Source organism: Neodiprion virginianus, chromosome 4 (genome assembly GCF_021901495.1).
Source record: "Neodiprion virginianus isolate iyNeoVirg1 chromosome 4, iyNeoVirg1.1, whole genome shotgun sequence".
NCBI lineage: Eukaryota > Metazoa > Arthropoda > Insecta > Hymenoptera > Diprionidae > Neodiprion > Neodiprion virginianus.
In genome coordinates, this window is record NC_060880.1 from 1,652,520 (window position 1) to 1,674,931 (window position 22,412).

The 22,412-nt window shown below is 39.1% G+C and overlaps 4 protein-coding genes across 14 annotated transcripts in view; 2 read left to right on the forward strand and 2 right to left on the reverse strand.

Moving 5' to 3' along the window:
- The window catches only part of LOC124303837 (uncharacterized), a 15,834-nt gene extending 6,564 nt beyond the window's left edge, over positions 1-9,270 (reverse strand). Inside the window, exons 1-2 of one of the 3 annotated variants that reach the window (XM_046761564.1) lie at positions 8,851-9,270; positions 6,203-8,232 (exon numbers count right to left, since the gene is read on the reverse strand). In XM_046761564.1, the coding sequence (XP_046617520.1) occupies positions 6,227-8,232; positions 8,851-8,920 (2,076 nt within the window). In that variant the 5' untranslated portion in view covers positions 8,921-9,270 and the 3' untranslated portion in view covers positions 6,203-6,226. Of the gene's footprint in view, positions 1-5,820; positions 8,233-8,647; positions 8,747-8,850 lie in introns of those variants that run through there. The other 2 variants (XM_046761563.1, XM_046761565.1) reach the window with 2 other exon arrangements.
- The window catches only part of LOC124303840 (CDAN1-interacting nuclease 1), a 47,446-nt gene extending 30,801 nt beyond the window's left edge, over positions 1-16,645 (forward strand). The window contains exons 1-10 of one of the 8 annotated variants that reach the window (XM_046761575.1): positions 9,446-9,653; positions 9,720-9,824; positions 9,928-10,058; positions 10,144-10,223; positions 10,299-10,369; positions 10,452-11,916; positions 13,243-13,359; positions 13,866-15,778; positions 15,861-15,989; positions 16,106-16,645. In XM_046761575.1, coding sequence (XP_046617531.1) covers positions 9,556-9,653; positions 9,720-9,824; positions 9,928-10,058; positions 10,144-10,223; positions 10,299-10,369; positions 10,452-10,836 — 870 coding nt within the window. In that variant the 5' untranslated portion in view covers positions 9,446-9,555 and the 3' untranslated portion in view covers positions 10,837-11,916; positions 13,243-13,359; positions 13,866-15,778; positions 15,861-15,989; positions 16,106-16,645. Of the gene's footprint in view, positions 1-9,445; positions 9,654-9,719; positions 9,825-9,927; positions 10,059-10,143; positions 10,224-10,298; positions 10,370-10,451; positions 11,917-13,242; positions 13,360-13,865 lie in introns of those variants that run through there. The other 7 variants (XM_046761574.1, XM_046761571.1, XM_046761573.1 and 4 more) reach the window with 7 other exon arrangements.
- Positions 16,520-18,524, reverse strand: LOC124303839 (protein FAM50 homolog). 2 transcript variants are annotated; one of them, XM_046761568.1, is made up of 5 exons: positions 18,370-18,524; positions 17,472-18,191; positions 17,168-17,322; positions 16,975-17,087; positions 16,520-16,886 (listed from the first exon to the last, which is right to left on the reverse strand). In XM_046761568.1, exons 2-5 carry the CDS (start codon positions 18,154-18,156, stop codon positions 16,766-16,768), a joined length of 1,074 nt encoding a protein of 357 aa, XP_046617524.1. In that variant the 5' UTR covers positions 18,157-18,191; positions 18,370-18,524; the 3' UTR covers positions 16,520-16,765. The 2 variants fall into 2 exon arrangements, with proteins under 2 accessions (XP_046617524.1, XP_046617523.1); XM_046761567.1 differs by having other exon boundaries at positions 17,472-18,202.
- Positions 18,525-18,602: 78 nt separating this feature from the next.
- On the forward strand, positions 18,603-20,535 carry LOC124303841 (mitochondrial inner membrane protease ATP23 homolog). The gene is made up of 6 exons (XM_046761578.1): positions 18,603-18,639; positions 18,860-19,078; positions 19,277-19,322; positions 19,508-19,589; positions 19,720-19,944; positions 20,238-20,535. The coding sequence occupies exons 1-6, from the start codon at positions 18,618-18,620 to the stop codon at positions 20,433-20,435; spliced, it is 792 nt and encodes a 263-aa protein (XP_046617534.1). The 5' UTR covers positions 18,603-18,617; the 3' UTR covers positions 20,436-20,535.
- The last annotated feature ends 1,877 nt before the right edge of the window (positions 20,536-22,412 follow it).

Here is a 22,412-nt window from a genome sequence, read left to right on the forward strand (position 1 = left end):
TGCTCTCCAGATGCCGAGCTCTCAGAGTGTATAACAGAAAGTAATATCACAACGATTGTCATGTTTTAATCTCCCTCGGTTTGTTCTCATCGTATAAAAGCCGAATTGACCTTTGCCGAAAATTTTCCAAGGCTCTCTCTCTCTCTCACTTTCGTTGCGGAGCATTTCACATTCGGCGTGGCTGTTTCTCTATTGTAATGCAACCTTTTGTTATTCCCGGTTCGTAACTTTAACGTCATCGGCGAATCCCACGCGTGGTGAAACCTCGTGCGCGAATCTTGTGTCTGTACCAACGGCGAAAACAAACATCTGCGGTAAAGATCCGGTGATAAAATTAGAAACGTGCTTATACCGTGTAACAAATATGCAGATTGTTTTGCTTATACCCTTAATTTTCATCAGTTTATATCGTATTTGTACACAATATAATAATAAAAACTCGCAAAAGGCTTGCTGACATGTATAAGTTACAATCAACAAAATGACGAAAGCTCACCTTTGTTTCATTCATTGTGTTCCGTAAATACGGGGAAATTAAGCAGAGATGGAAAAATAATGGAAAAGAAAACAGAGAATAATAAATAATAGGAATTTAATTCTTGGCTCGAATTTTTATTCTCTTCAAACAAACAAACAAACAAACGATTCTTCCTCGGCGATATTTCATCCCCCAGAGCTGCAAAGTATTATCACTTTTGTGAATAAACCATTTTTCAATGTTTTATTCCTTTCGTCTTCTTCTTCCCTATTTTACTCCTCACTTCTCATCATCTCATTTTTCACGAATGTTACGTGCAGCGGTTCATTTTTTTTCTCCCTTCTCTGTCTTCGCGATTTCTTTTGAACATTAAACGAACGATTCCGTTCCGAAGTTAAGATTCGTGAGAAATAAGATCAGTACCAAGGGCTTAAACCTAAGAATTATCATTAATCATTCCTCAAATATTAGGTTGAAAACGTCTCTCAACTTTTCTCACGTGTTTTATTATCTTGATTTGTTTTGTTGTTACTTTTCTTTCCCCTTTTCTCCTCTTCACCGTTTCTATCGATAGACATTAAACGATTAAGCGGAATACTTTTTGCAACCGTAACGTCGGTGAAATTAGATTGTCGTTCTTTTTTTTTCTTTTTTTTTTATTAATCTATTTTAAAACTATGAAATTTCATAAAAGATCATTATTTTTCAACTAAATAATTGGCTTCAAATTTCTGTTAACACAAGTACAGCTCTGCTTGCCGTACATTTTGAAATCGAAGATAAACATCTCGGTCCAATTCGGGGTGAAACCGCGGAGTCTAGGCCCCGAAATTAATGGCGGTGAATTCTCCCTAAATCAAGTTACCTACTTGCCGTTGCAACCCCCATAATTTATATACTAGGAGAATTTAGTAGGCGAACAATGTTTCGCAGCTCAAGTTTAATTCGGGGCTTTGACTTGAGTATAATTAAGGAATTATTGAGACCGCACATTAAGAGAAATTTCTGTAGTCGCTGTTATTATACTTAAATACTTTTGGTTTTCAACATAGCCAAAGAACGAAAATTAGTTTTGTAGATGTAATTTAAAATTATAACATTTACAACAAGTTACCGCATTTTTTTTTTTTTTTTACAGTTTTATTCCATTTTATTTTATTTATACCGTTTTTCGGTAATACGACGTTGTTTCTATGAGAAAAAATTTATTAATTAAGCCGAACTTACTTGTAAGTAATTTTATTTTAATTCCAAGAAAGTTACAACTTTTATTTTGTAAGGATACCCATTTTCATATAATTTTTCTAGTAACTTTAACAAATGAAACTTTTCTCTGTTTCTCAAAACTTGACGACTGCATCTGTCAATGCACTTTTGGAATTCGCATCTCGTTCGCGGAATTTTATGTAATCCAATATTCAGTCGACGCGCTTTCCTCCGATCCGATAAAGAATTAGGGACTATTTCGATAGACAACTCACGTACTTTACAGCTCCCGCGAATGTTGCATAAATTTATAAAAGGAAGAGGGATCGGAGCGTCGCTACAATATATGCGTGACAGGATTTCGCATTGCGAAACTCCGCGCGTACTGCAGCGGTAAAACTTTCTTCATTATCATTAATAATTTCCATCTATAACACTGTTTGTCCGTGGTTTGTATCGTCAACAGGTTTGAGAAGCACGATTTATCTAATACGTGTTAAAATTTTGGAGTTAATCTTTACTCCAAACGTATATTTATTTATTATTTTTTAACGATATTCTAGGTGTGTGTATATGTTATACATAGAAACAAGAATAGATTATAATAAATGAATGCGAATAACGAATTAAATGACGTCAACGTCTGAGGAGCAATTATTCATAAAGCCAAAAAGTAATCGAAGAAGCTGGACTTAGTTAGCGATCTTATTATACTGCCGGAAAAAAGTGAAAGACTTGCGTCTCTATACATGTATATTTAATGTAACGTAATGTTAGTCGATTGGTAAAGGTGACACGTCATTCGCCGGAAGCCCCTGGAGTAGACTAAGGTACGTGACGTCGTCAAGGGGAAAAAGATTACCCAATTTCCTTAAAATAGTCGTCTTCCCGAGATCTCGTTATACGTCCTTCGCCGGGAAAGGAAGAGAGAGCGAGAGAGAGAGAGAGAGAGAGAGAGGGGCGATTTTTTATCCAACAAGAGTATGTCACGCGTTTTTTCACGAAATACGAAATTGAGGTTAGGGGTCGTGTGATGTTAGATTTTTTTACGACAACGCATGCGCGGAGTACAGAAAAGAGTAATTTTAACTCCTACGCGCATGCGCATTCGCATACCGACGCTTCGGTCATAGAAACGAATACTTTATGTACGGAAATCAAGAGTGAAAAAACGCGTTTGACATGAAACGCATTATGTAAAAGAATTTACAGAAGCGTTAATAGTTCGATGTGAGACGTGACGCGTTGCGTAATATTTGAGGAATGAGACATTGCATTCATTAATTAAATAGTAAATTTACTTTATTATACTCTCTGTGGTTATAACTGTTTATGAAATATAATTCAGGCAATTTATCAAAGCAGGAAAGAAAGACTTTGATATTTTTGATAATAATTCCTCGTATAATTCAGTGTCAGTGAGTGGGAAGAGATGAGAGAAAAGTAAAGAGACTTGATATTGATCTAGCTAAGATCTGAATAAACACAAACGAGTCGCCTCCGCGGCTTTTTTACCGGACGTAAAAAGCTTAGTGTAAATAAGTAATAAGAAGGAGGAAAAACAAGAGAGAAATTTTTTTTTTTTTAAAACACACAAACGGATTCGAACAATTTATTTCAACCTCTTCGGATTCCCTCTGCAGTCAGGCATAAAGACTGAGGTAACTACTTGCCCGGTATTTACACCTAACAGCCACTTAACCGACATATAATGTAACGAACTCCTCATCGTCGCGCCATTTCTCTTCCGCACGCCACAAGTTCATCAGGCTAATTAATTTCCATCAAACCCCTGGCATCGCAGCCTTCCGCGTTTATTACGCTTGCAACGAAATATTATCAGCGACGAGAGAGCTTGCAGCGATTTTTCTCCCTCCTAGCCCCTTCCGCAAGCTTACCCTTCGATTTTAGTTGGACAGTTTTTCCGAGATCACGCAATTGCGAAAATGGCTGGGTTCATTTTCGGAAAATTGATCGTTCATCGTCTTCGTTCGTTGAGTTCCTTCAGCTGGCCTCGTTTTTACTCTTGTTTTTTTTTTTTTTTTTTTTTTTTTTTTTACTTTGCCTTCTTCACTCTTCTACTATTTAACTTACTTTGAAACGAGTTTCTTAAAATTTATACGCGAGAATGAGCTTTTCGCAATATTGTCGGAAAATTTTAACCCTCCTTGTATCTATGTATATCTCTCCTATTTTCTCAACGGTGATAGTTAATTACTACAATTACATTTGCATATTGTAATTGTAGGACAACCTGGGTTAATTGTCTATCTCGCGTTCAACAGCGTCCCTGCACAGTGGACAATTTTCTCCCTCAAATATACCAGCTGGTGGAAAACGTGGCAATTTTCCCCGAAATACTTACCCTATATTAATGAGACTCGCCGAAGCTGTCGAGTAAATCGGGACATTTTATAACCGTTCGGGATAGTTGTATAAAAATCGGATTAAACTTCGAAAAAAAATTGGTTTTTTTTTTTTTTTTTTTGTGAAAAATTCAATATTTTTAGTTTAACTCTGCTTTTTAAGGAAAAATCAACAAAACTTGTTTATTATTGCTGAATTATTCTTCCAAATGGCTCATCTACAATTCAGATAATTTAAACAATTTTATTACGTTCAATTTCAAAGCTTAATTTCAGCGTAATTTTCCTCTAATCCTAAGGATAAAAGGGAATCAATTGAATCAATCTTGTGAAACGTACACAACATTATTTGGTACATTTATACAGCGTATCGTTACATGTTGTTATATCGGAGTTCGTTTCGCCTCTTACCTGCAGTGATACCATTAAAAGTTGCGATCCAGCCCGGCGAAGCTGGGGTCGTAATTTTTATATTGCGCGACGTTGAGTGGCGCGTGAAAAGCTCGTGCCTATAACAATGTAACTGTATTTGATATCGAAAATCGCGCGAGCGGTTGACATACCTTGAGTAACAGCCCAACAATCTATAACAATAAAGAAAAAAATTCGTAGGAAAGATCGGGGTCGAATTTTGACGGAAGAAAAAATAGCAGGGATTCGATGAAATCGATTTAAAGATAAAGAGTAAAAAAGTACGGTACAGTTTAGAAGTGAGATTACTTTTAAATTGATTCTAAACGAGCTTAATTCAAGTTGGAATTCAAAGTGGGGTTTCAAGTTTTTTCAGACAGTTAAGACACGTCGGATAGCCTGAATAGAATCTTGAGGTTATTATCGCAAGCTCAAGTAGATGCGAGATATGACGGAGAAAATTAACGATCCTTACGAAACGGCGAGCTTTTGTAGACATAAAATCTTACGAGGGGACGGACGATGCCTCGAGATTGCTAATACTTACCCTTTCTCTGACAGTCGTTAGGTTTTTATATTTACGATCCCGGTTGTGATTGGAGATTTCTCGTTATAAAAACGATATTGTATGAGGGCGAACGATCAAGGCCAAGAAACGACGATGAAAAAAACAGAAGGAACGAGAGAGCGACAAATTTATCGCTCTGTATTTTACGGAAACAAAAAAGAAACTAAGAAGAAAAAAAAAGTATACGTCTGGCGACAAATTCCTGTAAATGAAAATAATTTGCTTCGAGACACCAAAATCGTGATTGTCTGGAAAATTGAATCACCCCGTGGTTCGAGATATTCTGATGAATTAATTATATAACGTACGATATTAAAGACAATTAGATAAATCGATCACCAGATATTTATTACACAACAATAAACGTGTGCGGATATATTTCAGCGGATAAAATTGGGATGCACATATTTTTTTGGAAGATGACTTATGCGAAGAAACGTGAAATGAATTCGACTAGAACTGAATTATCCAATTGTTGATTTTTTAGAGTTCGCTTGCGCCTTTAATCTGTTAACATTCAGTCTGATTTTAGCTTCCTCACGTTTTCTTTCAACTTCTTGGGGAGTGTACAATTTTTTTACCCTCTGCGGAGGTTTCGAAAAAGAAACTGCACGGAGATCAGAATTTCTTGCAGATCCGTTTGATCCCCGCGAGGCTTTGGCTTCCGCTATGACGTTATTAATTATTGTTATTGCCAGATATTAGCGTCAAGTCGATAAAATAACAGTAGTAATGATAATAACGAAAGGGAAAAAAATGGAAATGGGATTTTTGAATAAGAAAATAAATTGTCAATTTCGGAATAATATTTATTGTGATATTTCAAATATATGAAATGTGTTGATCACGGAAATAGAAAAATATATCATGTATATACACTGGTTTACTTTTTTCCTTTGAACGATCAGTAATAACACTTTGGATATATTTAAATTAACAATTCGACGTTATGAAATTATGATTATTATTACAATTAGGAACCCCAGAATGACGAAAAAAATTCCATTCGTTGAAACCTGTCGTTATTGAGCAACGATTTTTGCCACTGCACTTCCGTTAAAAAAAGTTTACTGAGCGAGATACGAGGAGTAGACGATGAAGAAAACATTTATAAACGTATTCAACAATACGAAAAACTATATTCGAAAAAACATAAATACAGAAACAAATAACAATTCTAGGCGTCAGTTATGTTTTCTATCTCTTTACGGCTGGTCTCTTACCAACTGGACCAATATCTGGTTTTCCCGTGACCCCTTGTTTCCTTAATCTCGATTCCAGTTTCATTCTAGCTTCAGTCCGTTTTCTCTCGATTTCTTCAGGCGTGCAATGCGCCAACCGACAATTAGACACAGCTGCGTTCCGACTTCCCGTAAAGCCTTGCCTGTCGGGAGGTAACGTAGGAACTGCGTAAGGATCGGAATTCCCTACAGATCCGTTTGAAACGCCGTTGATATTATTGCTGTATCTCCGGTAGGAATAAGATACCTGACTATCAGCCGAACCGGGATTGTTCACATTAGGAGTGGAACACGCGTTTAAATTATGATTCGACGAAGACTTTGATACGGGTTGAACATTGCATATTCCCCCCATGTTCGGATTTAGGTTCGATTTCGAATTTCCCGCCATATCTGCGCTTGCATTTCCGCAATTTGAATCGGACAAACTTTTGGACTTGAAGAATTTTCGGTTTTCATAAGCCGTCGCACTCTCGGAGCCCGTCATACACTGTTGTTTTCGTTTGAAATTCGAACTAGTTTCCATCGGTTGGTTCGTCCAACTGGTCGTCGGCATCGGATTTGCCTCATCCAGATTCCTCGTTGTCAAAGTAATCGAAACTGCTGTCTTCGAAGGTGAATCAGTTCCTACGCTTGTATTTTCGCAAATTGAATCAGACAAACTTTTGGTCTTGAAGAATTTTCGGCTTTGGAGAGTAATCCCACCCTCGGAGCTCATCATACACTGTTGTTTTCGTTTGAAATTTGAACTAGTTTCCATTGGCTGGTTCGTCCCACTCGTCGTCAGTCTTGGATTTGCCTTATCCAGGTTCGTCGTTATCCATTTATTCGAAACTACCGTCTTTGAAGACGAATCGGTCGTATTCATTTTCGCAGAGTTTGCATTCGTCGAGTTATTCGAAATCTTCACTTTGGTGTTGTTCACGTACTGGCTCAGTAATTCGTCGTCATCGTCCAGACAAAGAGCCAAGCAATCGTCGAAAGAATCGTCTGGGATTTGGGAGGCTGGAATATCGTTTCCCAGCATCGTCACATCGCACCTTTTCACAGTCTTCGTATTTACTCCGTCCCTCGTTTCAAAGTTATGCTGTCTACTCGCAGCGTTCACCAAGCTTCGTTTAGCGTTCAAATCAGTATTTGGCCTTCCGCTGTTACTCGCACAAGTCACAGTCGCAGGCTTATCCATCTTCTTAGACACCTCCGATATCTGCTTTAGCTTGTCCTCGACTTCCTGACTGCACTGCACCATGCACTCGTCAAGAGACTCATCAAACATGTCGTCCAGACTAGAACCGCACGTCTTGGCGTCGTTGTTACATCCAGGAGACTTTTCGACCAAGATATTGAAGTCGAACGTTGACGCTTCATGAATATCCACATCATCCTCTCGCCTGACGACCTGCGTCTTCATGTCGAATATATTGACCTCCTTAGAGGCTTCCGAAGCTGCTACTGATCCTGCTTCGCGACTCTCTGTGCTTTGTTGTTCCATCTTTATGTTATCGGCAACAGCTTTGAGCTCTGCGGCAAACTTTCCAATGCTCTCAGCGACGTTCATTAGCATGAGCTTTCTCTTGGGAGGAATATTCAACAGGGGAGAGTTTGATTTCGCTGTACGTTTCTGCTTCGACAACAGCTGTGTTCGCTTCGGCGTGTTGTTATTCATCGTGTTACCCTTTCCTCCAGCCGTATCCGTACTAGACGAATTGTAATGCCCGTTCGAAGTGCTGTGCCAATCCCAGGCTATTTCACTGCCGCTTTCCTGTGTGCAGGGGTACAATGATGATGTCGGACTATAGTGCAGATATTGATCCGGTGATTCATCCCTGAGCCTGCGTTCGACATTGTTTCTGATCGGTGTTGAGCAGAGATGCGACGAATGGGAGATCGGAGAACTTAGCATGCTGTCCAGATTCGACACCTGCGCCTTTTCCGTTTCTGTGATTACCAGCTTTCCACCCTCTGTCGAAACAAAGTGAGGATAAATTTTATTCATAATTATTTATTTGTTGAAAACAAAAGGGAAAATTCTCCCCAAGACACAATTAATCAAGTATGCATATTTGGTATTTATAACGCTATCATATTTAATAACTAAAATATTCATATTTTTCATAAAATTCTAGACTCTTTCCCAATTGAATTAAAAAAATAAAACCAAAAGCATAATTCATTGTAGAATATAAATCAATAATGTAAATCGAAAGAAACATAGGGCAAGATAAATGCCTCGACCAATACCAGAGGTCATGAAAATCAGTTTCGATACACAGTTATTGACTTTCACTAGTTTGCTTACTTTATTACTAGTAAAAACATATCTATCGCATTTTATAATAGTCTCGGTTAATACTGAAAAATTCTGACTTTTAATTACCACACAATATGATGAGCATTGTTCTCTCTTTGGGATTTTACTTGAAATTTGTCTGTACAATTTTAATACGTGCGAAACTGGTCAGTCGGGTTTTCAACAATCTGATTGTGGATGATTAAGATAAATTTGATACGAATTGAGCAATGGCGGAACCACAACCAATGGAGGCATTATTGATTGCGTAAAAGGTGATCGATACAAACCTTCCTTGGCCGGTGGAGTCTGGGTTCGCCGACTAAGCGAAAGCGACTTGACTTTCATTTGGCCGCTCATAATTGTCACATCGTAGTGTTACACTTGATTCACTTATGAGGTAGTGGGAGATGTAAACGGTTTAAAAAAAGAGCAACAGGTTATGTGAGCTATGAACTTCAGACAATCTTGATTTTTAACACTCAAAGGTTAGATGTAATTTTTTTTTTAAGAATACATCTTCAAAGAAACGGTGTCTAATGTTTAGTATGAGCAGACAATCTATAGTTACTTGCAATTGTGAAGTCTTTACTTTCTTTACGAATTGCCTTAATCTCGTTCGACTAGTCAAATTTCTCACATCACAATTACTTCGTAACCAAACAAAAACATGTCAGCCAGTCTTGTGTATCGTTACAGGGTTGCCAGATTAATAGTACCGCAAGTCGGTAAAAGGAAGCGCACAGGTAGCCAAATGTCTTACAATTAGAGCATATAAACAATGTTGCCAACATCGGAACTAACAAATTTCGGAACGCACCCTCAGTCGATAATATAGATTTTTTCTAACGCTACACTTTTTGGAGTTTTCTTAAGGGACGTCTAATGAACCGTTTTATCGACGGCGTAACGCTCCGTGAGTCTGTTATGTCATGGCGGCTGCATTATAAACAATTGACAAGTGTCTACGTGCTGAACTTAAATTGATATTAAAAATGAAGCAAGAAATTTACGAAAACATAATGACGAGTATCAAACAGTTTAAGGGTATGTCGAAAGATTGTGATAAGATGTTGAGAGAGACGTTCCCACAGTAAGTACGATCTTAGCCTTATTCTTTTTTTCCAACAACCGTATCACATTGTTATATATTTTCCAGCATCCCTCCAGATACTCTGAGCAGTATTTTGGCTCTTGAAATAAGACGGCGAATGAAATTTAGTCACGCTAAACTGTGCAGTCAAGGCACTGAATATTATGAAAGGTGAGCATCAGAACATATAGCCCAAACATCAAATTCCTGTTTATGAAATTCGACAATCAGCCCTCTGCGACATGTGATTTACATCAATTTATTGAATCCAAAGATATACCGAGGCCATAAGTAACGGAGAGTCGATCGGAGTCTTAGTTCGAATGTCAGAAGAGACTGGATTGTCCCCAGCGCTGCTTGCCAGGATTATATTGGAAAATCATTGCGAACAAAACAAGCTAACCAGTATGATATATTTTCCTCAAAAATTCACAGAAACATAAGTTCGGTTTTCGTCTGTTAATTTTACACTGTTTCCACTGCTTTTCAGCTTCTAGATCCGAAATCACCAAACTCTTGCGAGACACAACGCTCATCGAAGACAAAGATCTTGCTTATGAAATTTACTTGGTAATATCGTTATCTTGTCCCCAAATTCAGCAACTAATTCCCAATGCAGTCTAAATTTATAAATTTATACGCTAGTATTTCTCTTTATATTTTCAGTGCATCATCTACGACGATCAGTACGGTCCCATTTCAGATGCAGTCAAGCAGTGAGTCGATGGCTTTCCTTCTGAATATTAAGAAAAAGAACTTACAAAAAATCTTCACGAAACTGTTGATATTTATTTTCAGTTCCATAGGACAAGAGTACGAAGTGAAGTTACAGAACTACGTATCAGAGCGTAACATTGCCTTCCTCAACGAGGATCACCTCCGCTTACGTGGTTATGATAAAACCCCTGACATCAAGCTAGAAGTGCCAGTGGCAGTGAACGGTTTTGTGATAAATTGGATAGAATCTAAGGCCCTCTTTGGAAACGAGGATGTCCACAAAAAGTACATAAAAGAACAATTTCTAAGTTACTGGAACAGATTTGGACCCGGGCTGGTAATCTACTGGTTCGGTTTTTTAGACACTCTCAATCAGCCAAACGAGAAAAAATTTATTATCATGGATCATTTTCCCGAAAACATCACCTACATGGACCCCAAGTCAGTCAAATCTCTGTCTCTGTAAATATCAGCAATTTTTTATATTCAGTTTCTTTCCACTCTCGTTACAACAATTTGTTGAAAACGGAATTCTGGTCCGCGACTATCCGTTTCAAATCATCGTATTTACTTATACCAACGATTGAAATATCCAGATTAACAGCCATTAAATATACATGCACAACTTTTTCCGTGACAAAGTACAGTTATACGTGTTTAATCTAATTAAAGCTACATGTACTGTCGCTCATTACGAATGCGGCAAATGTGTACCTTGAAATCTTGAAAAAAAAAAATTATATTCATGCGTACGTAAATAACAACGTAATGCTGAGTTTAAATAAATCTGATAAACTTTGTTTAAACTTTGGTACAAAAACAGGCAGTCGTTAAATTGCCAACGCTAGTTATGAGTAATTGAACAACCGTGTAATTGTGCACCAGAAAAAAAAACCCAACAAATTAGACATTGCATGATCGATAAAAGGTGGATCTATAGAGGACTCCGCGTTACTTCGCTTCGCGTTGCGGAAAAGCTCCGCCCCGAATGCAGGAAGTTACGAAGAGTCCACCGTACGTGCGCAAGGGACACATTTATTTTACGCATCATTATACGTATTTGCATGTGCGCATGTACGCACATACGTAAATGGATATCAAGCGTTTCGCGCAGAATCAAAAGATCAGTCGGTAAGTGGGTTTCTCCTAGAATCAAAGGACCAGTCGGTAAGTAGGATTCTTCGCATATATTGCAACGACGATGTGTAAAAGCCTCATGTGATCGCCTGCAAGCACGGCGCGCGGTATAATTCAGGCCGGAAAAGTGACCGAGCTGTAAAATTCTTCCCGCGCCACGTGTGTGGAGACGACGAAGTGGATGATCCACAAACACCATCGCAAACGCAGTGTCGCTGTCTCATCTTCCAGTGCGCTAGCTGTTTTATTTATACTATACATATAGTATTCTTATTCACCGCGATTCCTCGGCTGGGGACGGAGGCTCTGACGTCTTGTCTGGAACGCGGAGAAACTTTTGAAACACATTTTTTTCGTTCCCTTCTTATACGTAATTAAAATATATCTACACTCTGATGAAGATAAGCTGGTGAGTTAATTCTTCCTCGTTTCCTTGTTCTGCAGATTAAAAGATTATTCATAAAAGGAAGAAAAAATAAATAAATTTCCCATTTTTCTTTGTTTATTATATACGTTGAAAATCTTTACGATCTGTACAGAAGATTTATTTTATTTTATACATAACTACTTATATCATCACGTGTTTTATACATATTAATACGATTCTATATGTGTATAATCTTTTTATTGTGTGCACAAATTTCCTTTGTTTCGTTAGTTGTTTTTTCTATCGTGCTGCGGTTTTCATCAGATTTCTTGTTTGAATATTTTTTATTATAGAGAAAGAAACGCGACGCGTAATTGCATACAGATTTGACGTGACGCATAGGTAACACTTGTAATGCACGCGTGCATCCGTGTGTGTGTGTGTGTGTGTGTGTATATATATATACATGTATACGATATAATATCGTACGGTAAGATTTCAGAAGCGCGTTCGCTGTATTTGTTCAACCGAGTGACTCCAATTGGTTGTTTTTTGTGTTTTCTTCGTCAAACAACGCGTTGCTAATAGCGAATCGGCAATACGTTGGTTTTCTTCCACGCGCGTGGACTACTATAATTACAAGTATAATTATACAATTATACCGGTTTTACCAACATAATCATATATTCCTGTCTGTATGTATTCAATTAATTACGGTTAAAAATTTCATGCGGTGAGAAATAGACGTCTGTATCTCCAAGGACCACCGTAACCGCGTATATAATATATATTATTATACGATATAAATTACTCACGATATCTGTAATCCGACTGAATTCGTTGATATAACGAATTGAAATTTTCCGAGCTACTTTCGAGCGCTAGGTATACATATAATGCTAAAATTAAAGTATGACATTTGGCAATAGCGACCAAGGTTGAAATATGCATATGACGTGGATAATAATAAGTATATTGTATACAAAAACAGACATACATATGTACATAATAATGTACTGAAAATTGCGAGAATTTGCAAACCTCGAGAATGAACGTGATGGATATTATATTTTGCTTTTTTGAAACGTTTATGTTGTTTTTCAAAAAAAAAAATTTTTTCTCCGTCATTTTCATTCTTTTACCTCGTACTCCTTTTGCTGTTATTATAATTCGCGATCTGATCCATTATAACTACGTCCACGTAACTCCGCGTTACACGTACAGGCCACTTCGGTTTACGTATCGTGTATTCTACGTAATAATAGCAAAGTGTATATAATACACTTGGCCTGTATTATAGACGTATCCCCGCCCATCGTTTTACTCAACGACGTTACATAATTTTCGTACATCTGTGTTATCTTACAGGTAAATACCTACGACATGTCCAACGACTCTCTGCAGGAAAGCCCCAGCTCGATAAGACATCGGTTCTGCCCGTCTTCGGCTGTGACGCAGATTCAGATCGAAAGACTCAAAAGAGAGGTGAGGAAGGGTCATATTCGCTACTTTCAGAGGATAAACTTATGACGTATAACGTGAGAGAAAAAATAAAAAAAATTTCGCGAATTTTCTTCTCTTTACGAAACGATACGAAAACACACGAAAAATGTTTTCACCCACGGATAATCGAGTCAATTTCACAATCGGTTTTTCCACAATTGTTGCTGGAAAATTAACAACATTCGCGCGTACATGCGATATGATATAATTATCAACCCTAGTGGAGGGTGATCGTCCAAAGGGCAAATATGTGAACATTGATACAGAAATGCCACTAAAGGGTATAAGATAAATATAACGCTGATGTAAGCTTCATCGCTTCCATTAAAACAGCAGTACACGTGTAATAATCTTTGATTTCTTCGAATATTATTAATATTTTGAATAATAATGATAACCTCGAGGAGGAGAAAATATGAAAAACAAACGGAACCAGTTATTCCTAGCTTTTTTTTTTTTTTTTGTTTTTGTTTTTTCAATTTCACCAGGACGAAGAGGAGCACTGGATATCCGGAGAAGAGCTCTATACGGAAGGAAGCAGCGACGACGAGGACGATCAGCGGACGGCAGTCTCGGACACGGAAGTACGAAGGTGTGGAGGAAATGCTCGAGGAAATTCCCGATCTCGATGGGGTCATTCTAGTCCTTCGCGTTCATCGAGGGCTGCAATTCCGTCGAAAGTGAGGATCGGCGAGGAAACGGAGATCGTCGCTTTCGAGTCGACGACTTCCTCCGAGGATAAAGACTCGTCCTTGCCGGAAACGGATCGAGTCATGAACGAGGATGCGATTCGGGACGAAGAGGAGGACGAGGAGGAAATATCGTGGAGACCAAAGCGAGGTAGCATCGTCCTGCCAAACGTTGCGGTTGAAAATACGATGGGCGCGAAATAGGGTTCTTCAAAATTTCAATCGACTCGAATAACTCTGTCTCACGAGTTCGACTCGTAGCTCCGATCTTTTCTACCGTTTTTTCCAATGCAAGTTGGGACTGTGAAAAATTCTATACGCGGTGTTTGATACTAGAAGATTCGGTTGCCGAGCTGCGGGAATTGCAGATCGAATACCGCGGCATCCTGGAGACTGTTTCGGAGCTGAAGGAGTCCTTGGATTCGGCGGCGAAACGCGAGACTGACGGTGATTCGAAAACGGCTAAGAGCGAAAGTCAGTTTTACTGTGTCGGGAACTGGGACATTTCCTTGTTTAGCGATGACGACCTTTCCCGGTGGTCGAACGCCGTGAGAAACGAATCGGCGATTGAAAAGGAAATTTTCAATATCGGTCGGCTCGACGGCTGCATCGATGAACTTAATGCAAAAGTCAAGGTATATAATCAATGCGTACAATTCGCTATACGTAGTATACCTGCGTTTATGCGTATAACGCGTGTGTGGACGTACAGTATGTGTCTTTTTTCTTTTATTGATCCCGGGTTTGATGCTACAGTTATTATACATGTGTGTTTGTAACTCCTGGCAACCGGCGGAACTTAATGATTTAACTGTGACAGATATCAAACACTTGTCGCAGGACCTGATCTCTTGTAATTTCTAAAGAGAGAAAAAGAAAAAAGGACAAGTTTGTAATTTAAGTAATGTAAACAATATAGAAAGCTGCCGAGGAAACTTTTCGAGAACAGCTTTTAAATCGCAAGAAATTACGAAAGCTTCAAAATCTCAGAGCACCGGAAACTGGAAAACTTGCTGAAAATTCGAAGGATTTTTTCAAACTTATTAATTCTACGGATATGGAACAACAGGAAGGTACGAATTTAATATTTTACGAGTCAAAAAATTATGCAGATATCTGGTACTGAAGAAAAAGACAATTATTTACTGCGTAATTGCAGTCGATGAATTATTGTACAGTTCATTCGTTGTAACTGTTTAACGCATTTTCGATTCCTTGAATAATGAAGAAAGCGAAGAAATCGACGGTGTCACGGTTCGACCAATTTATCAACCGGAAATGGAGGATAACTTGGAGGATCTTGCATCTTCCGGGGATGAAGAGGAATCACGGAAATCGAAGAGGGATAAACTCGAGGAAAAATTGAAAAGCATCGAGAAACGAAGGGAGGATTTTATCGAAAGAAATAAAGAAGTGAGCTTGCAGGGCCAAATTTCTCTTATCTTCTTCTTATTTTAATTTCGTAATATCGAAGGCCGATGATCTCACTAAACCTGATGCGACATTATCGTCAGTTGGCTTCGAGGGCCATGGGAAGTCTCGCCTTAACAGACGAGGAAAAAAAACGACTTGAAGAACTTGTCGAAGGCTCGGACGAAGAGGAGGATCAGAGAAGCACTTCTGCCAGTTTTTCCACAACCGCATCTTTCACGCCTTACACTATAGACAGGGAGGCGGATGAGCTTCTGAAAAATTTGACCGAGAAAATCGCGGTATGTTCCGTTTTCACCCATAATTATCAACGATAATTAGATTCGTCAATTTCATTTGTATTGTCGTTTTTTTTTTTGGAAGAATATTAACTCCGAATCATACCGGAAATCCGAGGAAGATCAGCGAGCTTACACGCGGGATGAAATACTCGTTGTAAAGGAACAAGCCGTCCTCAATTCGCTCCGAACTTTGGCCGAGTCTGGTACTCAGGTATAATCCGTAACTCGATGAACCTTTTGCGCTGAGTAATTACACCGAGGAAAATTGATCGTACAACTATAATTGCGTGAAATTCTAAACCGAATATTCCTGCTTCTCAACAATAGATAATACATCCGATATCCGAATGTGAAATACGACGCTTGATCGACGAGTTTTACGCCGAGCGAGAATCCGGCAGTTCTCTCAATTCCGTTTCCCGGTTTTCTACCGAATTTTCAAATTCCGGGACCGACGTGCTTCCGGAAAATTCCATTTCTTCGGCAAACGTCAGCGAATCTCCGACAATATCGAGGACGGCGATTAGCGAATTGGTCAAGGAAGCCAGAGCGACGATGCCGCTCTTCCAGTTTAAACATCCGACCGACGACGTTGAGGAACTAAACATCAAAGACGAGGAGAACGAGAATGCGACTTGAAGCTGTCGGGAATTTGAACGATTTATGTTAATTTAAATTAAACCAAGTTATGTGACTGATTTTACGACGGAACTTTTGTGCGTTTGGTGTTGTAAATGATAATTATAGAAATTCGCAACGTTTATTTAAACGATTGATTGTAAAATTCATTATTCGTGATAAATTACGTTTATACAGCTTCGTTGTAGCTCGAATTGGTTGTTTATTTATTAAATAACTTTTCCGTTATGTTCACGGTTACAAAAATCGCTCAAGTTTTCGTAACCTTGGTAAGTTTCAGTCAGTAGTGATGATGGTGTTCAATTTATCTAACTGGACAATATCGCTCGCTCATTGTCCGTCTGACCCTCAGACTTTGTCTTTCTTTTTATTTTTATCTGAAACTGTATATTTGTCGTAACTTTTCGTCGGATCGTACGGTTCCCATCTGCTGGCTGGGAAAATGTGCTTATTTCTCTCATACCACGATCTGAAAAGAAATTTAATACGATACAATAATATACACAGTATTAGAAACTTCGATATATTAAAAAAAAAAACGTAGATTGTCCGATCACCTCAATAAAACTTTTCCAGCGTGAGATTCTTCCGTCTCAACTGAGGCGTCGTGCATCATTCTAACGTCGTCATGAACGTCGAATGTGAACAGAGGACCACTTTTCCCTCTAGCCTGTAGAGTGAAATAATTTATAAGCTTTTCTACAAAAGTTTCGCGTGATTTGAAGGAAAAGAATATAATGATGCGATTACCTTAGTCACTATAAAATCGTAGAATGTGTAATGGTGGGGTAAAATCAAATCTTCTTTGACGTACATCAGCTGGTCAGCCATGACTGTCTTTAACTCGCTAAATTCTCTTCTCAAAACTTCTAGGCATCGTTGAAGCAGCTGATAAATCGAGTTACCTGCATACAGTGTAAACTAATGCTAATTAGTATGGGAATAGTCAAGTTTCTTGGTGACAAAATCATGCATAAATTTATAATAACCGATAAGGTGATTTGGGCAAATTTGTTAGAATCAAAAGTACGTAACAGCGATCAAAGACCTCTACCTTTCTTCATTACAACGCTCCTTCTGTGCCCAGAACCATCCCAATAGCTGAAAGTAATTTCGATCTCCTCTTCCTTGAGCACATTTTGTTTGGTTGCCCATTCCTGGCGCAGTTCTTCTCTCAGTCTGTTTTCCTCCTCTTCCCTTTCTCTGTCCGGCAAAAAACTCGTGTCAACGTCAGGATTTTTCTTAATCTTCTTAGGCAGAGGCATTGCCGATTTATCGTCAATACCCTTGGACTGATTTGAGGCGACCGACGTCTCGGATTTAGCGTCAGACTCAGCCCCGGATCCCTCTTCTCCATCTTCGTCCTCGTTTAGGTCAAACGACAAAGCCTGAATTTGCCTTTTCTGCTTATTCTTTTCCGCCTGCTTAGCTGCCAGTGCTCGCTCCTTTTCCTGCTCCTTCTCCCTTTCTTTTTGTGCCAATTTTCTCTCGCGTTCTTTCACTATATTCTCCTGTTTAGCCTTCATCTCGTTCAATGTCACCAGACCGATTGTTGACGTTTTTAATTGCTGCTCTACGGCGTCGTAATGAGTGGCAAATTTATTCTCTATGTTATCGATCTTCAGATCATCTTCTATCTTTTTTTTCCGCAATTCTATCTCCTGTTGTGCAATCTCTCGCTTCTTCATTAGCTGCATCGCTCGACCAGCCTCGCTGGCCGCTCCCTTGTAATGCGCCATCGTTGCTCTCTCAATATGATCCGAATACCAAGTAGCTGCGAAACAACTGTATCAATGAAAGATGTGATTTCATTTGTCAATAAATCATGAAATTATGAGTGTACAGGCATGATATTGAACCTAGAAACGCTAAAATTCAATTTACGACTGGCCCATAACCTTAAAAAAAATTGACACACTGCTACACAATGAGTGTAAGTAACCAGATTTTACCTTAAAACATCCGTCGAAATTCTTATACGGTCAAAAATGTTAAAAATTAGAATGTACGAACGTTGTTAAATTCGTCGAATACACAAACTCAATAAACACAGGTTTGACGTAATCCGAATTCGGGAAATACTCTAAAGACCATAAACTCAAAAATATCTAGATACGTGATTCCAATGAAATCACGGAACATGAGGGCGTGATTCGTCATTGGTTTTTCCGTTGAACCCGGCCAATAGCGTCATTCGGTTATGAATCGAGTTTTCTCTTCGAGTGCGTATTTCATATTTTTATATTGCGTCTATGGCTGTTCGTAGCACATGAGCACTCATAACCTACAAAGTTGGTTGGTTTAAGGGTTAGAGACGACAAGGTGACTGGCGCCGGTTTAAATTCATGTTGAGAATTAATGACCGGTTGGATGAATAAGTATAGAAATTGTTTGGGGCATTTGATTTTTACCCGATCTCAATTTATTCGATAATGACTTCAGTCAACGACTCGTCGACATCGGCCAAAGAACCTGAGTTCAGCCAGTCAACGCAAAGCAATTCCTCACCAAATAACGACAATTGGGGCTACGATTTGTACCCTGAAAGAAAAGGGGCGAAGTACAAGCCTACATGGACTCGTCGAATTATGGGATTAGAAGGGAGGGAAGAGCTCGATAAAATGAAATGCGAACGAAATGTTTACTCCTGCGTCGTTAAGCGTACGTATATACACATATCTGTAGCGTATGATGCAACCCTCACAAGTTCTCCTGCTTCTTTACTTTCAACGCATCTTTTAAGCCGATTGAAATGGTACACAGACTAAAAATCTAACGTTGATCAATCTGTTACCGTACATGAGGATATTTTATTTCTCAAAATGTATCAATCGTTCAGGTTGTTATGTAATTTTTCAGATCCCGTGATCAAACTAATGATGGCTAGCCTCAAAAGCAATGGATGGTAACTTGCAAACTGTTACATTCTACGTTTTATCACATAATATTTACAGTCGCAATTGATTATATAATTAGCGAGTAAATTCTCAGTTTGTTTCATGATATCAAACATAACAAGCTGCTTTTTCTTTAACCGTGCTAAGAGAAGTTTATTGACATCCTTATGATTCTCACTGTAAAAATTTTCAGCCCCTTCGATATCAGAAGACACATTTCTTGTGAAGTGTGTGATCACGCTGTAACCGGAGGATACGATCCAATAACAAATCAGGTATGCAATGTGTTAAGAAAAGTCAATGAAATTTGGTTCCCCTAATTAATCATTGGAAAGTTGCACAAGTAACGGGCAACTTATAATAATTCGTTTCTTAATATTATAACAAAAGAACGTTTAATTTCAGATAGTTGTATGCCAAAACACAGCACCAACGGAAAATCAAGTCGGCGGAGTTATGTCTCATGAGATGATACACATGTTCGACTGGTGTGTAAATGACCTAGACTTCAAAAACCTGGATCACCTTGCCTGCACGGAAATTAGAGCCGCAAACCTTACGCATTGTAGTTTTATGAGTGCTTGGTTCGAAGGCTCCGCCTCACCATTCAACGTACGCCAAACCCACGGAGTATGTGTTGCAAATCGTTGTACAGTTATGTTCATTAATGGGTTTTCAGTGGGTTACTATTTTTAAAATCAAAACTGAAACAATCTTTCTTTCTTTCTTTTTTTGCATTGCTAGTCAGTGTCACGTAAACTTTGCTTAAAAAAACCTCGACCCTGTTTTGATTTCAAAAAAGTACTGAACCACTGAGAACCCATTGATGAACATTGCTGTACATACATACATTTCAAGAGAATAAGTATTTTCATCGTAAACTCGGCTTAGTTTCGAACTCGACAAAATGATTCCTCTTTCAGGAATGTGTCAAGATCAAGGCGATGACTTCGGTGATGGCGGCAAGAAACGTAACCAAGGAAGAAGCCACAGCGGCGATAGATCGTGTATTTCCTAAATGCTACGCAGACCTGGAACCAATCGGTAGACGGATAAGACGAAACTCTGAGGATATGGAAAGGGCTTATGCAGAAGGGCCGATGTACGGATACGGGACATGAGATCGAAGATACGTTAGGTGTTAATACAGAGCTTAGATTAGCTGTAAGAATTGTAAATGAAATTGCTGAAAAATAGTTCCCACAGGGCGCCAAAGTTCAACGGCAATCCATCATTTCGCATTACCCGTACGTTAAACCAGGTTTGTCATTTGAAAGGCCGTTAAACTTGAAACGCGCGTATTGCATATTATGCTGCGTGTATATCGTGCGATATTACTTGTGTGTGCGTAGGGTTGCGAATTCACTAATTGCCCATTACTCGTTAAGACGATCTAATTACCCTACCTAACGTGTATTATTTATGCATGCACCTTGCGTTGGTGTGTATCGTTTGAAGCAGAGATTCCGGGTAATCCCCAACTGCGTTACGTTCTGAATTTCTCCGTAAACTGTCTCGTTCATTTTGCGCCGCGTTCTACATTCGCTCAATTAAACAACCGGAGCACCACCGCTCATTACTACGGCTGATCGCTTCATACGCCCACGTGAAACGCTCTCGGTAAATTCTCAATAGTGAAGTACCCCGCGTATTAAACGTTTCCAATCAGACGAAACCGTAAGTAAAAAAAATCGAAGAAAAACCGAGGGAAAGAATTCGCGACGTGTTCGATATCGCAAATCGTGATAACGTATCGCGTGCCCTGAGGTTTCTCACTATCGGGTTACCGCACTATTAGGGAATAAACTCGACTCTGCCTCTATAACTGCAACTGAGTTTTTATTACGTCGTATAACGCGATATTGCGTTAACCCGCGACGTTGAGTTTTCTGCATTATTGTCGCGAAACTCGCTGAGTAAATGTGCGATTTTCGAAATTGGCGCCGATAAACGCCTTGTTCCGTGCAACCGGCTCTGCAGCACTGTAACTAATAAAGTCTAAACACGCGGCGCGCATCAAATATCGTCCGTAAATTTTCAACCCCTGAATTTCCACCGGCGTACGGAAACGGGTCTAAATTATCCACCCAGCTCAGTTGTACCGTTTACTTAGAGGGAATTTTCACCCTGCACTCAGAATTTTATTTTCTCCAATTGTCTCGCGTGCAAAGGACGAAACTTTTCAACGTAAATACGTCACGCTACGCCCGATAACAGCTGGCATATATTTATCGATCCGTCGGGGTTATGCCTTTGAATTTGAAAATTTAGCAAAACACTGGAAATCTCAATTTCCGTAAATCGTATCTACAATTGTGTGTAAAACTTATCTATCGTATATGCAGAGATGAACTTTGTCCATAAGAAACGCGACGGCGGCAGATTTCCGAGAGGCATAGATCACCCGATCGTCGTAAAACCGCTATCCTTGGGTTAGCGGAATAAATTTAGTTTTGAAATCCCTATTTAAATGGAATAAGTTTCTCCTATTTTTCCTCAATGCCCAGGTTGCAGCAATATATATACATAACTTACATGTACCCACTCGCACGACTCGGTAGATAACATCAATCACGTAATCAACTTTCAAGAACAAGCCGGGAAAAATTTCTCCCTTATTTTTTCTTCTTCTTCTTCCTCTTCCGCATAACCGCGCTACCTACTTTTCTGCACGCTCACGATGATCACGATCAAAACGCTCATGCTCGCCGCGCCCTACATCGTCCATTTTCATACCTATAGGTATACGCCAAACCCTAATTAGCTGCCATGCGGAGTTGGCCAACAATTGCGATCTAATTGAAGACCTAATCTCGGAGGCAGCAGGCTGCAAAAGCCATAACGTAATATCGGCATCAACATAATCGCCGCTCGAGCAGTTTTCGTTTAACGAGGTTCTTTTTTTTTTTCTTTACACCTGGACCACACCTCACAATTACCTTTTTTCGTCACCGTCTCATTTCTTTCCCCGTAACACAGAAGCTTTACAGATCATTTCTTGTGAGAAATCAACAAAACATGAAAGAGCGAGTAACTACACGCGTTTCATTTTCTGCGGGAGAAATAAAATGAATCTGCAAGGTCGAGTTTCTTCGCTT